The following is a 14,570-nucleotide window of genomic DNA, read 5'->3' as shown; positions in this document are numbered from 1 at the left end:
TACATGATTTGAGAGTGAAATATAAGTCAAATGTGATCATGCTCATCTACAGTGAATGTTATAGTTGAAAACAAATCGACCGCCTTCTCCCTTATTTGAGGAACGTCGAATTGCTTCAAGACGTGACGGTGCTACCTTACCGACAAGATCAGGCAACCTCTAAGCCACTGCTAGATAAATCCTGGTCTGTCTTCCTCCGATTTCATATGAAATCGCCTTCATAATTGCGTCAGGAAACGACGCTGTGTTGTTTTACATCTGATCTCCTTGCTTTCAACTGTTACCCAATTTCTGTCGACACTTAATCGTTGATATGCTAGCTCCCTCACTGATGTGCCGTTGAAGTTTAGAATGTACCCACCGTCTCGCCTCTTGGCAGACTCAATGGAAGTTGATTCAATGGCACCAGGAAGAGAAACCACTCTATTCGTTCCCTCCATGAGGTCAAAGGGAGCGCCAGCTTTTGAGATGACACGAACGTCGAACCGAGCACCAGAGCTTCGATCGCCGGAGCAACTGACTTGAAACTTGATTGGGTAAGTGTTTTCAGGGAGAGATTGGTCAAGCGGTGTCAGCCTCATGCTAATTGCATCATCAGAGCCAACAAAGATCGCAGAATCGTTGAGTTCCATGCGTGTGGTGTAGATGGAGCGATCTCTTGTGGTGTCGTTTCGTGCATGATGTACATAGAACAGCTCTGTACCATCCAGACTTTTTCTTGTGACCTCTTGCGCGCCAAACTTGACTCTGTTGTTGGGTGGAGGTGACGCAACAATACTCCCATGGCCCGTTGAATAGATAGGCAAGTCTCCATCGGGAGCTTGAGAGAGAACAGGATTTTTCGACGATTTCTTGAATGGTCCCAGAGGTGATTCTGCCGTTGCAAACCCGACGCCGTAATTGGAAGCTTCATAATTGTTGGCACTATAGGTCAGCAAGTATATCGACTTGCCGCTACTTCCTTTTCGAGTAATGATCGTGCTCCCTTCCGACCAGCGGCGATTCTTCTTCGTGCCATTGAACTTAACGTAGTCATCCACGTGGAAATTCTCCCAGTCTTGCGGATCGGCGCCGTAGGAAATGACGGTCTTCCAACCGTCTTTGCGAGGAGGATCTCCGATCTCGCCGGTGCCGTTATAGGAGGTGATGTTTGACGGTAGTTCGGTAGCATTGTCTGCATGTAGATTGATTTGAGACGAGGCAATCTCCGGCATCGTTCGTGCAAACGGATCATCCCACCATTTCCGGTCCAGTTCAACCACGACGATGTTGGATTCTTCGATATATTTTCCCAGGGAACTGTCCCAATTCCAATTTCGGTAGGCATTTCGTGAAGTGTATAAGTAAATTCGGCCGTCATTGTCGAAGAAAATGTTGGGATCTATAGTAGGTATGTATGTGCCCTTTGGCGCAGCTTCTCCCTGGGCCAGACTTTCTGGTGGCAGCATTTGCTGATCATCCATGACCAGATTGATGTCGTGATAATCCGGATCATAGGGATAGTAGCCAATTGGTTCTGGCCGGATCTCGTTGAAAGGACCTGTAGGCGAGCGGGAGACAGCAATTCCTAGCTTGGAGGGCTCCTCAAATTTGGAATATCGAAAGTGATCCTTGGCCAGATCTTCCCGTAGACGGCCAGCGAAAATGAAGAAGTACCATCCGGTTCTCTCGTTGTAGTAGGTTTCAGGGGCCCAAAACCAATCTCGGGCCCAGCAAGCTTGACCACCATCTATTCGTTTCATCTGATCGTCGTAACAAGCTTTCAAGACGCCTCCTGGATGTTTGCGCCATGTCGAAAGGTCCGGGCTGATGTAGATAGCAAAGTGATATCCTTCATCGGCTCCCTCGGTGGAATACGCATAGTACTGGCCCTTCTCGAAGTCATAAAAGACATAAGGATCTGCGGCTGCATGGTGCGCTGAGTTATAGAACTTGGGGCTTTGGCCACTATCCTTGTCTGAGTCGGCAATCACAGAAAGTGATAGCAGCGATGCCACGAGGAGAGCAACAAGAAGCCGCATATCTAGAAGAAAGTTCGGGGCTTTGAGCCAGTGGATTCTTTGAACAACGATCGACTGCGACGCAGACCTTATTTTCGGGAGACTATAGCCATCCTCTTATACCGCTTTTCCTCGGCGCTATGCTCGCCCCTCTTTCAGATGCGACATGCGACGAGTGCATCTTATAAGCCCGAGCAACAGGTTACAGCAATCCTTCGTCCCATCGGAAGAGTGAACCCCTCGTCCGTTATGTTGTAAACAAGGCCCGGGCCTCTCAGAGATCCACAATTTCCCCTCACATTCGTGGATGCTGTTAGTTAGGTGCGTAATCCTTCACTTGGGGTACACAACCTTTCTGGTTGAATCCCTTCTCGATGAGGTTAATGGAGGCATGGGGTAGTGTTGATGTACAGTGAGCCCTAGCGAGAAAGACTCCAATTGTCTAGTCCCATTTGCTTTTACCAGAACAAGCCTGGCAAGCTTGGCAACTTCATTCAAAGGCACAAGGCATCAGACTAAACCTTGCCCAACAACTTCGGATGTTATCGAACCGAACCGTGCAAGGAGATCGGAGGACTTTGGGAGGGAGAATATAGGCGCATCCTGGGATGCGCAATGGTTCAAATCCTAGCGAAGTTTATCATAGAGACTGCCATGTCAAGGTCTTCCTAGAACGTTCGGTCGCCCACAAAATATTACTGTTGATCTCATGACATGAGGCCGGGTGATCTATTCCCGTTGGAGCGCTTCCCATTGACCCCGCATCTTACCACTTCCTTCTCCACCCACAATGGTACTAAGCTACAAGGCAATGCCCTTTCTCAAGTGCTGCTTACCTCGATGACGGCCATGGTGCTTGTCTCGATGCTCATAGTATACAAGACCTCCAATCAAACAAGCTTCCCTTCTGTTCTTCTCAAACTATTTACGGCAGTCAGTCTACCTTCAAATTACCCATTCGTAAGTCCAAATCCTGTGAAAATCATCTTTTTCGCTTTACAATGCGAGTTGAAAAGAGACGCCAAGCCCATCATCTCCATCCTCGCCTGCAAACACGGGATTAAGCCAGTTGTGACAACTTGCGGAAACGGTAGATATAATGAGCCCAAAGAAGAGGCCACAGTCGTTTAAATGCTAGAGTCGCCGGCTTTCATCGTGATAAACGAAACATCAAGTAAGTAAACAAATACAGGTAGGTCTCGATCTCACCAAAACCGATCTCGGCTCTGTCAAGAGTCCTTCCCCGCGATGGGCTGGGGAATGCGGGGTTCAGCCAACCAACACTTGGCTATGCGGGGGGTGGGGCGGGCCAAGCCGATTATCGTGTCAGTCAGGCCCAAAATCGTTTCCAGCGCGCACGCATGATATCTTTGCCGCACGCCAGCTATTAGAGATTCAAGTAGACTCTTGTATGGTGCAGGGTAAACGCAGTTCCGCTTTGATGCCAAGCCGGTTATTCAATGTCGCGGGACTCTGATATATAGAAAACTGAGGTTTGCTCCATTGCAGTCCATGAGTAGGGTGGAGCAAGGCTCCTGCGTCCTGTACTTGAGAGAATTCTGACTCGGCTTATTGCTCAAGTTCTCAACCTTGCCAACTTGAACTCTCATCGTGCGTGTTTCACTACTTTTGAGTAGGATATCCATCAAGTCTTTGCCAATCATCAATTGTCCTAATATGACGAGCCACCAAGACAGAATCTCTTTTGCGAGTATCGGCACAGGTCTGATTGGCCCGAGACATGCCAGAACAGTCGTCCAGAGCTCCGAGGCGGAGCTTGTCGCCGTGGTCGATCCCGCGCCAGCTGGAGCTCAACTGGCAGCTGAGTTGAATGTAGCACACTACACCTCTGTTGGCGACCTTCTGCAATCGGAACATGTGCCTCAAGCCGCAATTGTTTGCACCCCGAACCACACACATGTCGCCGTTTCGAAGCAGCTTTCCTCGGGAGGGGTCCATGTGCTCGTGGAGAAGCCCATCAGCTCCGATATCCCGAGTGGCACCGAGCTACTGAGTCATCTCCAAACCACCGAAGTCAAGACACTCGTAGGGCATCATCGACGATTCAATCCCTACATCATCAGTACCAAAAAAGTACTCGATTCTGGAGCTCTAGGCAAGATCATGGCCATCAACGGGCTCTGGACCACCTACAAGCCGGGCGATTACTTCGAGGCCCCTACCGAATGGAGGCAGGGAAAAGACGGAGGAGTCATCTTGATCAATGCAATCCACGAAATCGACCTGCTTCATCATCTTTTAGGGCCAATCACCAGAGTCCATGCGGAAAAGACTGCATCGCAGCGAGGTCATGAAGCCGAAGAAGGTGCGGCCCTCACACTTCGATTCAAATCAGGTGCTGTCGGGACGTTCCTCATCTCGGACAACGTCCCATCGCCCTACAACTTTGAGGCGGGGACGGGCGAGAATCCTCTGGTTCCCAAGACGGGACAGAACTTTTACCAAATATTTGGCTCCGAGGGAACACTCAGCGTGCCTGACTTGTCGATATGGTCGTACAAGGGCACGAATAAGTCGTGGCATTCCGAGATGGCGAAAGAGAAGTTGGCGGTAGAAGATGGAATCCCGTTTGAACTGCAGCTTGCGCATTTCTGCCGTGTGATCCAAGGCAAAGAATCACCCAGCTGCTCGCCGCAGGCAGGTCTTGCTGCACTGATTGTTTGCCAAGCAATCAAGGAGGCGTTGGGAGCAAACAGTACCGTTGAGATTCCGGACTATGATTTGTAGGTCTCTTCTTGGCTCAGTGGCTTAGCTGCAAGAGGTAGTTAAGGCCCTGATCTCCTCGCGTCCAAAGCCAATTGCCAGTTGCCAGTGCTGATGTAATCGGTGCATAAAAACAACGGAAAACCCTTTTCCGTGATGCCAAACCTCTTCTGGCTGTAGTTTGGCTGCCGGATCCGGTCTCTCATCTACACCAAAGTTATGCAATGTTCTTTTCTGAATCAGTGGCTGAGACAGGCCGGAGATGGTATAGTTGTTGCCAAAAGGGCTGATTCCATGCTCAGAACTGGTTTTCTGAGAAGCTGTGCCTATTGCCAGTTCTGTTGCCAGAACCCTTCCCGCCGCTGGAAGCACACGTATTATCCCCCCCGAGGCTCAACGGCGCCCCGGCAGTGGCCCGGTCCTACGGCCCAATACGGCGGTACAATTGCTCTGCGGGGCCGTGGCACTTCCAGTGGCGCTGTACCCTCTGGCGACTGGCAATTGGCCTTGGCCGCGAGGAGATCAGGGCCTAAGTAGAGCTTTAACAACGATGTCGGCTGTCCACTCTTATTGCAGAACTGATATCTCTAACGGCGAAGCGCCGGTTCTATGCATTAAATACCCATCTGCCGTGGACACGGAAGTTTGTAAGGTCGGGTATTTCTGAAAGATGGGAAACCCGACCGGAATAGCAGGATCGCAAATGGCGGGCCGCTGAATGGTTGCAGAATGTGAGTGGGGCCGAGCTCCATGGAATTTCCAGGGCAGGCAGGTTGGCTCTCTTTCGGTCGGGGCCGCCTGCCGTCTGTCGTGAATGTAAAAAGCCGATAAGACAGGCGGCCAGCTGCTAGCAGTCGCAGTTGCCTGTGACGGTGGTGACATCAAGCTGGGATGACCCTTCCTTGGAGGCTGAAAGACAAACACAGGCAGGAACGGAAAGACCCCTTTCTGCCATAGCCGTTTGCTTTTTTCTTCAGTTCCTCAATCGTGCTTTCCTAACCTGCCTTAACTTTCGCATTCCATTTTCTGATATCAGTCAGGCCTGTTCCTCCAGCCTCTTTCCTCGTCGCTTCTTGTTCTCTCGCACCAGCGATCAGTGATCTTGCATTGGGCTGAATCCATCACTTTAGCGCCAGCAACGGACCCCGCGATAATTGCCTTGCTTCGTCCACCAACTCTCTCCCTCCACTCTGCGTGTTTTGCCCCGCTCCACGAGAAAGCTGCTCTGTCGCATTTCTTCCCCTCCGCGAAACAGGAACAGTTGTGCTGTGACGATCCATCCACGAGTACAAGCGACTCAACGATCATGTCTTCCGCAGGTCCCAACGGCACCAACAGTGCTTCCAGCGCCAATGGCGAGGTGGACATCAAGAGTAGGTCTACCCAGTCTTCGCGGCTGCCTTCTTGCTCTCCTTTGCTGATCTTTTGCGCAGACTTGGGCCACGTCGAAACCCCCAAAGTCCAAGGAACATGGACCGTCGAGAAGGCTCTGGAAATTTCTCCAGGCACCACAGGACCTGCAGAGGCCGGCTCACCGCTCCCTTACTTCCATCTGATTGAGCGCCTCAAGACCACAAAGCGTGAGGGCTGGCGCCGCTTCGGTATCGCAAGGTTAGTACTGTACCTACTTGGCAAGTTTTTGTTGCAAGGTACGGATACATAGATGTCGGAGTCCGCTAATGCAAGGGCCTTTATAGAGGAGAATCCATCGCCGACCACATGTACCGCATGTCCCTCTTGTCGATGCTCGCCCCGCCCGCCCTTGCGCCCCGTCTCGATCTCGCGCGATGCATGAAGATGTGCCTGATACACGACATGGCCGAGTCTCTGGTTGGAGACATCACGCCCGTCGATGGGGTCGCGAAGCCCGAGAAGAATAGACGTGAGGCTGAGACGATGGACTACATTACCAAGAACCTGCTCGGCAGTGTCTACGGCGGCGTTCCAGGTGCCGAGATCCGCGAGATCTGGCAGGAGTACGAGGACTCCCAGACCCTCAACAGCCATTACGTGCACGATCTGGACAAGATGGAGCTGCTTCTCCAGATGATGGAGTATGAGAAGCGTGGCCAGGGTAAACTTGACTTGGGCGAATTTGCCTACGTCGCGACCAAGTTCACGTTGCCCGAGACCAAGGAATGGGCGGACGCTCTGCTCAAGGAGCGCGAGCATTTCTGGGGCACTCAACAGCACGTCCATGGCGAGGCTGGCACCGAAGGAGGTGTTCAGGAAGACCGGCGCCAGCAGCAAGACGATTACTACGAGCGTAAATAATGCAAGTGCCGAATAGACGACTGACGAGAGCCATGCACTCTGGTACTAGGGAGCGGATACTTGGGACTGTGAAAACTGTCAGCGGTGTTGGTCACCCTCAACCTGGGCGCCGTTGTGCTTATGAAGGTAGGACAGATTCTAGAGCCGCGAAGAGGAAACTAGGTCATGGCTCCTGGCACAAATTGCTTGCATTGCATTGTGTCGCATGTAGCGTATGATAGATGATACCTGGGGCATGAGGAGGAGCTTAGCAAACAATAATGACTTTATGGTTATAGACCCAGAGGAGCAGTGACGAATGATGCAACTCTGTGAGTATCTATACGATCCCATGCATATCCGTCCAGAGCGAGGTCCACGGGTGTGAGTGCTTCCCGATACCGACGGCAGGCACCGGATCACCGCCCCGTTGTTCTGCCCCTCTGTTTACATTCTCGCTGAGCCACGCGCTCGGACCTCGAGATGATCATCTACCCCGGCAACCGATGGCGCCTTCCTTCTTTGAGACAGCTACGGATAACGCCTCTCGCTAAAAAAGAGGCTAGTGTGTTTTTTTTTTTTCTTAGTATTTTCCGGGGGGAAGGTGCAGTGCAGGGAACCTTGAGAAGGAGCCATCGCGGATTCGCGAGACCCTGAAGAAAGATTAATCTTAATATCAGCTTGACACTGACAGACGTGCATCACCGGGTGGTGCGGAAAGGCAAAGCGAACAGAATAAATGACACGACGCGCAGCCACAGACTCACTGTAAAAAAAAATAAGTGCACCTCAATTCCCCCCCTGTCTAACATCCTTCCTCGCCAACCTCCCATCTCTCTTCGCCTCGTCTGAGTTTTAGTGCAGACTTTTGATTCAGGGACAGGCAGCGGATACGCATACATCCAGGCCCGTACAATTATTGTGCTGTCGGTGTGCCTTTCCCTCCCGTCTACTTTTCTTTCTATCGTCTGCATCGACTGCCAAGGAACCATTTGATCGCCACGCAGCACATCTCCAGGCTGCACCATACACAATCAATCCCTTAGGTTCTTCCAAAGGAGCGCATGACAAACTCGACGTCACCCTGAGCGCCGTCCCTTTTTACGGGGTCTAGACCATCCAACCGACACGCGCGACATCCAATCAAGACACTCATCATCAGCGGCTGTTGCCGGCACTCGAAGCTCTCCCCAACTCCAGGACCGAGCTTGTTGGCTGCCCATAGCTGTTCCCTGCTACTTTACAGGTCACCCAACCTATCTCGCCCCGGGGACCCCCCAAAAAATTACTTGACCACGGTCGCTCTTCTCCAACCAAACCACAGCTGCCTGCCGACACACCAACACATCGTCCGAGTGAGCACGCGCGCCTTGTCAACACGGGAATCCTTCGTTGCTTCATCTTTGCGCGTTTCTCTCCCCAATTTGACAGCGCTCGCCTGCTGCCAGCCATCGCACGGCCTGTCGCACGACGGACAACGAACGACCCAGCGCACTACGGCTTGTCTTCATCACCAAACCCGAGACCCGAGACTCAGGCCAGGGACTTAGTTTCCGGGTCGATCATGAGCTTTCGTCTAGGCTCTGCGACATTGTGAATCACCACACGAACACTCCGACAGTCACCACTTCGGCCCCCCTTGCCGTGGTTCCCGCGACTTTTTTTCCCTGCCTCACCCGTGAGCCCTCCGACATCCCTTGTTCCGTCGCCCTGGCCTCCGACGCCTGCACCGACCTGTACCATGGCCTTCACATCCCAATACCGAATGCCCGGCACCTACTTTGACGCACAACCCGCCGGAGTTCACCCTGGCGTCTTCCGACCACCCGCTTCTCCCTCCGCCGGCTCTTCCTACTGTTTCGCCAGGGCAAATAGCTTTCACGCCGAGGCAAATACACCATCAGCCCAGGCAAAGAGAAAACGGCGCAACGATGCCTCCCGCGCGGCAACCCCACTGAACCAATGGAACGATGGCACCATGAATCTAGACGGCTCGAGCGAACTCCCTAGACACGAGACCCCTTTACCGATCCGAGGAGCCCGATACACTCTGGCTGGCCAGCTCGAGACACCTGGTGCCGGCATCAACACGCCTTTCGACAACGGTAACTTGGATGAGAGCATGTACTCGGACGGCGATTACCGTAGAGCCTTGGGATCAAAACGACCGCACGAAGAAATGGAATCGCCTATTCCAGGCCAGCCCATGGTATTGGTCCAGCCTAGCCATCCGGTCGCCGGCGGTTGGAGCCGATTTGCGTTCAACACTATTGGTGGGGTTGTAGGCAAGGTCTGGGAATTCTGCAAAGCTGGCGCCTTCATCGGCTTCTCCGCCGGGGGCGGCAAGGCTTATACCATTGATGGCCAGAGCATTCGTCCATCCTCAGCTGCAACTTCAACTTTGCCTGTACCTCAGCCCGAACCATCCGAGAAGTTCAGCGAGAAGTACGAATGGAGACAACCACAAAGTCCCCAAAACTTGGAGAGTCCCATTGGGGATACTACGCCACCCGGCGGATTCCCTCAACCTAACTTCACATCGTATGCCCAGGAGCCACACCAAGCCCTGAATCCCGAACCCGAGGTCGAGGCCGACGTCGAGGCCACCCCTTCGCGACCGGCCGTGAAACGCCGACAGACGAGTGCCGGGAATCACGACGAGCTGCGAAACTGGGTTGTGGTGGACGAGTCAGCACCAGGCAACCGGCCAGTGTCGAGGGCATCGATGCGACCAGCATCCCGCAACATGCGCCCTTCCATGGTCACAGGCCGAAGGATTAGTGTTCCAAAGCCTCGTCTCAGCTCGATCCCAATTCACAACCGCCGCCAATCTATTACCAGCCACGAATACAACGTCTCCGACACCGCACCGCTGTCATATCAGGAACCAGCAAGCTTCGCCAGTGTGAGATCGCCGGAGCCGCCTAGGTCTTTGACCGGGCCTTCGCCAAGCCGTATTCCACTTCCCATGCAGTCCGCTGGCTCGAGCCCGAATCCATTCGCGAAAACGACCGTCTCAGCCCGGCGCCAAAGTGCCATTCCGTCACCAGCGCAATCATTAATGAGCCCACCTGTACGTTCGCATCGCCGCTCCAACAGCAGCGCCTCGGCAGCGTCACCTCGAGGTAAACTCAAGGAGTTTGGAGTAGACTCTATCCGTGCAAGCCCCCGGCTCGACGTGGAGGCCAAGAAGCTAGCAGCTAGGCGAATCAAAGACGAACATGACACCGATGCGCGGATTAATGATTTCAACCAGAGGCTCAAGGAGATGATTCGCCAAGGCAGAGAGGCTCTTGGCACCAAGGTCGAGGTGGATGACGATGGATGCGGCTGGGAGGATGACTGAAAAAGCACTTTCCTTATTTATGTTCACTGGGGGCGTTTTGCTAGGTTCTTTGCACACACTTCTGGGCGGGTTTGCTTTTGGCGGGGAGTTAAAAGGATGATTTCGTCGCGTGATACCATCCACCATACATGCGGCATTCTTGACAAGACCCCGATATTGCCTCGGGTCTAGATTTGCAAAGGTGGTTTTCCAGCTCGACATCTTCGGGTCTAGTAATACCAAGAGTCTATTTTATGAAAACTCAAGTCTAAGAGGTGTAGATGCTCCAATTTCAAGCTCAGTAGACATGTGTATACGGGGTTCATTATGTTGAACGTGACGGCTCAAGGATATGATATATCGTCACTCCTCCAAGCCACTTTATGCTGCTTTCGCTCCCGGATCTTCCTCCATTGGCGGCTTTTGGAATGTGACCTTATTGCCAAATATAGCCTTGCCATACTTGCTGTTGCCCCATACCATCGCTGCGACCACATATTCGTAATCAGGATTCGTCGGTAGGTGCTTCCGTGGCACAGAGGGCCGGATTTGCTGCTTGGCACCGCAGCTCCGGCATACCTCATCGTTGAGTTTCTCTAGCTCGATCTCGCAAGCCTGGCAATGCTTGGTGCAGAACCATCGCGGGCAGTCCAGCACGACGCACTGCCGATCCATGGGCATGTGGTCCACGGTCAAGTGCTCCCCTCCGCAGCGGCACTTCTTCAGGTGACAATCACGGCCGGCGTGGCCCGGAATACCACACATGCAGCAGCGGACCTTGCACATCATGGCTGTGATCTTGTCGCCAACATGAAAGGTGGGACATTCACCCGGTGTACACATCTTGGGACATTGCTTGGCGAGGTGTCGTTGAGGAAAGGGGCTGCAGCGGCAGCGGTTGCGCTTGGAGCTGGTGCAGGCGTCGACGTTGTGCCAGTCCTGGCCGCAGTGGCCGCAGGGAACCGGGCAATGCTTCGTCTTGTGATAGATGTCAAGACAGTTGCGGCAGGGATGCTTCTGCTCTTGCTTTGGCTTTGGCTTTGGCTGCGGCAGTCCTGGAATCCCTGAGACCGTCCCAATTCTCTGGAGCAGTTCTGCTATCAAGTTGGGGTCCAAGTCGCGGGGTATCCCCAAGGCATGTAGGTCATCGACGGAGAGAGTAAAACGAATAGCCCCGGGCGGCATCGTCGCTGATTTTTGTTGGTAAAGGATTTAATCAATCTTTTCCTTTTCCCTGTGGTGCGCGGTCTTGTATGATGATGTTGGTAGCGGCACCTGAGGGTGGTGGTGATGAGGCGACGGCGAGGCCGGAATGTCAACAGGGAGTCGGGTATCAGTAGCGGAGGTGATCTAGGCAGACTGCAATTCCACCTCTGAACGTCGAGCTTGTCAAGAGTCGTCGCTGAGTTCTTTCAGTACTAGGTATATTGCAAACGGCGCAGTTGGAAAGATTCTGCTGAGAGGAAGTTCTCGGTGCTGCAGCGGTTGTTATTTGATGAGATGAGGTGCTTTCCATTCACCTTGATACACCGGCCACGAAAACGTGTTGCGCACGGTCCACTCAAGGAAAACACAGTGTATCGGTAACGTGGTAAGTCTTTCTGATTACTGTGCACCTGGACAGGCATCTTCGTGATGTTTTCAAGATCAACTCTTCTTTTCATCTACTGAACTTCTATGCATACCTATGCAATGTCCTCGCAATCCCGCCTCACTCTCTTCGCAAAGCCAAAAGTTCCACAGCTCTACATAAGCAATCAATGGCCGGGTACGATGAAAAAGTCCTGCTCCACTACGCTCGCCAACGCTTTATATCACAACTTGTGCTCTCTTACAAAAACAGCCGCGATCAATGCCAGCACTGATGATATGAGTGAAAAGCCGTGGCTGAAGCCCAAACCCTCGACGTACGCCTGAACTATGGCTGCTGAAACTTGTTTATCCGCATGATCGATATAGTCGACGCTGGAAGTGGCTTTTGCGATAATCTATCCGAGTTAATGTTAGCACCAGCAACGCCTTTATCATATGAACATCAACGAATGGCCTCTGCTTACCTGCTTTCGCACCACTACGCTGAGGTCCATGCCTTCCAGCAGTGCATCTAGCCGCCATCTCATCGTCTCCATCATGACGGCGCTAACACATGACAGGCCCAGAATCATGCCGATTTGGAAAGTCAAGAACATTCCCGACGTCACTGCGGCCTTGTGCTTGGGGTTGGCTGCGGCTTGAATGCTGATGAATCCCGCCGACTGTACCAGGCCAGCCCCAAAACCACCAGGCACGATGTAGAGCGACTCCCAAGCATTGGTATCCCCGTGCCACCGGAGTAGCAGAAGCACGTAAGAGAACATTGATGCGATCGTTGCAATGATCAACAGAGATTTGTAACGACCAGTTCTGTGCGGGTTAGTAAGTCGCTATCAACAATGATCTTGAGGCCCGAGGGTTGACCTACTTTCTGATCAGATATCCAGCAAGGACGCCGCCGATGGCATTTCCAAAGACAGCGGGGAAGAGATGTATTCCAGCAACAGTATTGGACACTCGTTGTGTCACCTGAAAATAGAGCGGAACCGAGAACATGAGGCCGAGTTGAGCTGCGACCTGCCCACCGCTCATGACGTACGTCAAGACGATATCGCGATGCTTCAGAAGTTCTAGCGGAAAGATTGGCTCCTTGGCCCACCACTCTTCGACGGCGGCAAAGAGACCACCAAACACGGCTGCTACACCAAAAATAATGAAGATAAGCGGATGGTTCCACGGTATCTTGGTGCCTCCGATCTCAATCGGAAGCAGAAAGGTCAAGATGAAGAGTGCCAACAATGCAGCGCCCAGGAAGTCGATCCTCGCCAAGGAGCTCTTTTTGCCGTCGACAGGCTTGCCGCTTGCTTCCGCGTGTTCCTGTCCCTTTCCAAGTAGCTTGCCTCTCGGCAGGAAGAACCAACACAGCAAGACTGCAACTAAGAAGATGGGAGCCTGGCCGAGGAAAGACCATCGCCATCCAATGGTGTCGGCTAGCCAACCTCCCACAGGTCCACCAAGGCTTCGTCCTACTGTTGCGGCCAGGTTGATACCTGCCTGCCAAGCGGCCACGTCACGGAGCGGGACGAGATCTATCAAGGTTAGTTAAGGCATGCCGTAAAGATCCTCGGTCGTGTTCTACCTGTCACCAAAAGCAGCCCAAGGACGTTCAATGCCGAGCCACCAGATCCTGAAATAACACGGCCTAGCACAACCTGCCACATTGTGCGGCCAACGCCTACCATTGCGCTTTAAACAGTTAGTTGACATTCATGCGGAAACCAATGATCGAGCCTACCATCCAATGGAAAATAGGGTATAAGCCACCATGAGGAGAGCACGGCGCCCGTAAATGTCGCTGAGCTTGCCATACTTTCCACAGTGTTAGTCGCCAAACCCACTCAACTCTTTGGGAGGATTACGAACCAAAGTCTGGGTTGCCGCTCCTGCCAATGCAAAAGATACAAAGAGCCAGCTAGAATTCTCGAGGTCGTCAAATTCGGACGCAATCGTCGGGTGCGTTGCCATCACCAGAGAACCGTCGGCATTAGCAGTGAAAGTTCCAACCAACAAGATAGACACGATCTTGATCACTGCCCAAGTCGAAGTTCCTGTGGCTTGCGGCTTGACATCATCGCTGGCAGCAGCAACGGGTACTACTCGTTCGACATCGACGCTCGAATCGACGACTTCTGACGACCGTGTGAGATGCCATGGAAGGAATTGGCTGTCCGAGTCTCCGCTAGAAGACGAAGAAGTCAAGGAGCTCTCACCTGACGAACTCGACCCCCGTCGAGTATTCGATAACAACGGCGACCTTTCGTCAACTACCCTCTCTGATCCTTCACCACTATGCAATGTCTTTGGGCGGGCCATGCTGATAGATTGAATGATGGGTTGTGTGGAGGAGAGATTCGCAGAGCCGCAAGCCAGCAGATGGAATAAAAGGAAGGTGTCATCGGCTCTCCAAACTCTGATGCAGCTGGGATGAACCTTTCCAGATCCACAATGAACAACCATGCCATGCGTCCGGTGTGGCACTCCAAGTTTCCCATACATTGGGGAGGAAGGCAACGCCGCAACACCGGCCAATCAGGCCTGACATCATACTCAATGTTTCCCCTTTCCCTCGGCCAGTCAGACAATGGGCATCTGAGAAGAAACCCTTTGACAGGGTGCACATCATTCAAAGGTTAGCAAAAGGTAGCTACAAGAGCTTTGCCAAAATTGCTGAAACA

General features: G+C 52.7%; 6 protein-coding genes across 6 annotated transcripts; 3 read left to right on the top strand and 3 right to left on the bottom strand.

The window, feature by feature from the left end:
- Nucleotides 1-218: 218 nt before the first annotated feature.
- BDP81DRAFT_454847 (beta-xylosidase) lies at nucleotides 219-2,021 on the bottom strand (the record flags this gene model as incomplete). The annotated part of the gene is made up of 1 exon (XM_060592996.1): nucleotides 219-2,021. The coding sequence occupies one exon, from the start codon at nucleotides 2,019-2,021 to the stop codon at nucleotides 219-221; it is 1,803 nt and encodes a 600-aa protein (XP_060439150.1).
- Nucleotides 2,022-3,420: 1,399 nt separating this feature from the next.
- Nucleotides 3,421-4,808, top strand: BDP81DRAFT_440282 (uncharacterized protein). The gene has a single exon (XM_060591490.1). The coding sequence runs from the start codon at nucleotides 3,678-3,680 to the stop codon at nucleotides 4,746-4,748; it is 1,071 nt and encodes a 356-aa protein (XP_060439149.1). The 5' UTR covers nucleotides 3,421-3,677; the 3' UTR covers nucleotides 4,749-4,808.
- Nucleotides 4,809-6,030: 1,222 nt separating this feature from the next.
- Nucleotides 6,031-6,998, top strand: BDP81DRAFT_465637 (HD domain-containing protein; the record flags this gene model as incomplete). The annotated part of the gene is made up of 3 exons (XM_060594302.1): nucleotides 6,031-6,097; nucleotides 6,158-6,335; nucleotides 6,422-6,998. The coding sequence occupies 3 exons, from the start codon at nucleotides 6,031-6,033 to the stop codon at nucleotides 6,996-6,998; spliced, it is 822 nt and encodes a 273-aa protein (XP_060439148.1).
- A 1,720-nt stretch (nucleotides 6,999-8,718) lies between these two features.
- Nucleotides 8,719-10,323, top strand: BDP81DRAFT_333008 (uncharacterized protein; the record flags this gene model as incomplete). The annotated part of the gene is made up of 1 exon (XM_060585637.1): nucleotides 8,719-10,323. The coding sequence occupies one exon, from the start codon at nucleotides 8,719-8,721 to the stop codon at nucleotides 10,321-10,323; it is 1,605 nt and encodes a 534-aa protein (XP_060439147.1).
- A 360-nt stretch (nucleotides 10,324-10,683) lies between these two features.
- On the bottom strand, nucleotides 10,684-11,487 carry BDP81DRAFT_465635 (uncharacterized protein; the record flags this gene model as incomplete). The annotated part of the gene is made up of 2 exons (XM_060594301.1): nucleotides 10,684-11,340; nucleotides 11,374-11,487. The coding sequence occupies 2 exons, from the start codon at nucleotides 11,485-11,487 to the stop codon at nucleotides 10,684-10,686; spliced, it is 771 nt and encodes a 256-aa protein (XP_060439146.1).
- A 461-nt stretch (nucleotides 11,488-11,948) lies between these two features.
- BDP81DRAFT_485149 (major facilitator superfamily transporter) lies at nucleotides 11,949-14,208 on the bottom strand (the record flags this gene model as incomplete). The annotated part of the gene is made up of 6 exons (XM_060595140.1): nucleotides 11,949-12,290; nucleotides 12,360-12,705; nucleotides 12,764-13,424; nucleotides 13,475-13,581; nucleotides 13,631-13,704; nucleotides 13,759-14,208. The coding sequence occupies 6 exons, from the start codon at nucleotides 14,206-14,208 to the stop codon at nucleotides 12,117-12,119; spliced, it is 1,812 nt and encodes a 603-aa protein (XP_060439145.1). The 3' UTR covers nucleotides 11,949-12,116.
- Between the last annotated feature and the right edge of the window lie 362 nt (nucleotides 14,209-14,570).

The sequence above is a fragment of the Colletotrichum phormii genome (genome assembly GCF_030913505.1).
Source record: "Colletotrichum phormii strain CBS 102054 chromosome Unknown BDP81scaffold_31, whole genome shotgun sequence".
Taxonomy (NCBI): Eukaryota; Fungi; Ascomycota; class Sordariomycetes; order Glomerellales; family Glomerellaceae; genus Colletotrichum; species Colletotrichum phormii.
This window is presented reverse-complemented; position numbering and strand designations above follow the sequence as displayed.

Excerpts from the sequence above, each read along its gene's own strand:
- BDP81DRAFT_440282 (XM_060591490.1), top strand. The coding sequence starts at position 3,678 with ATGACGAGCCACCAAGACAGAATCTCTTTTGCGAGTATCGGCACAGGT.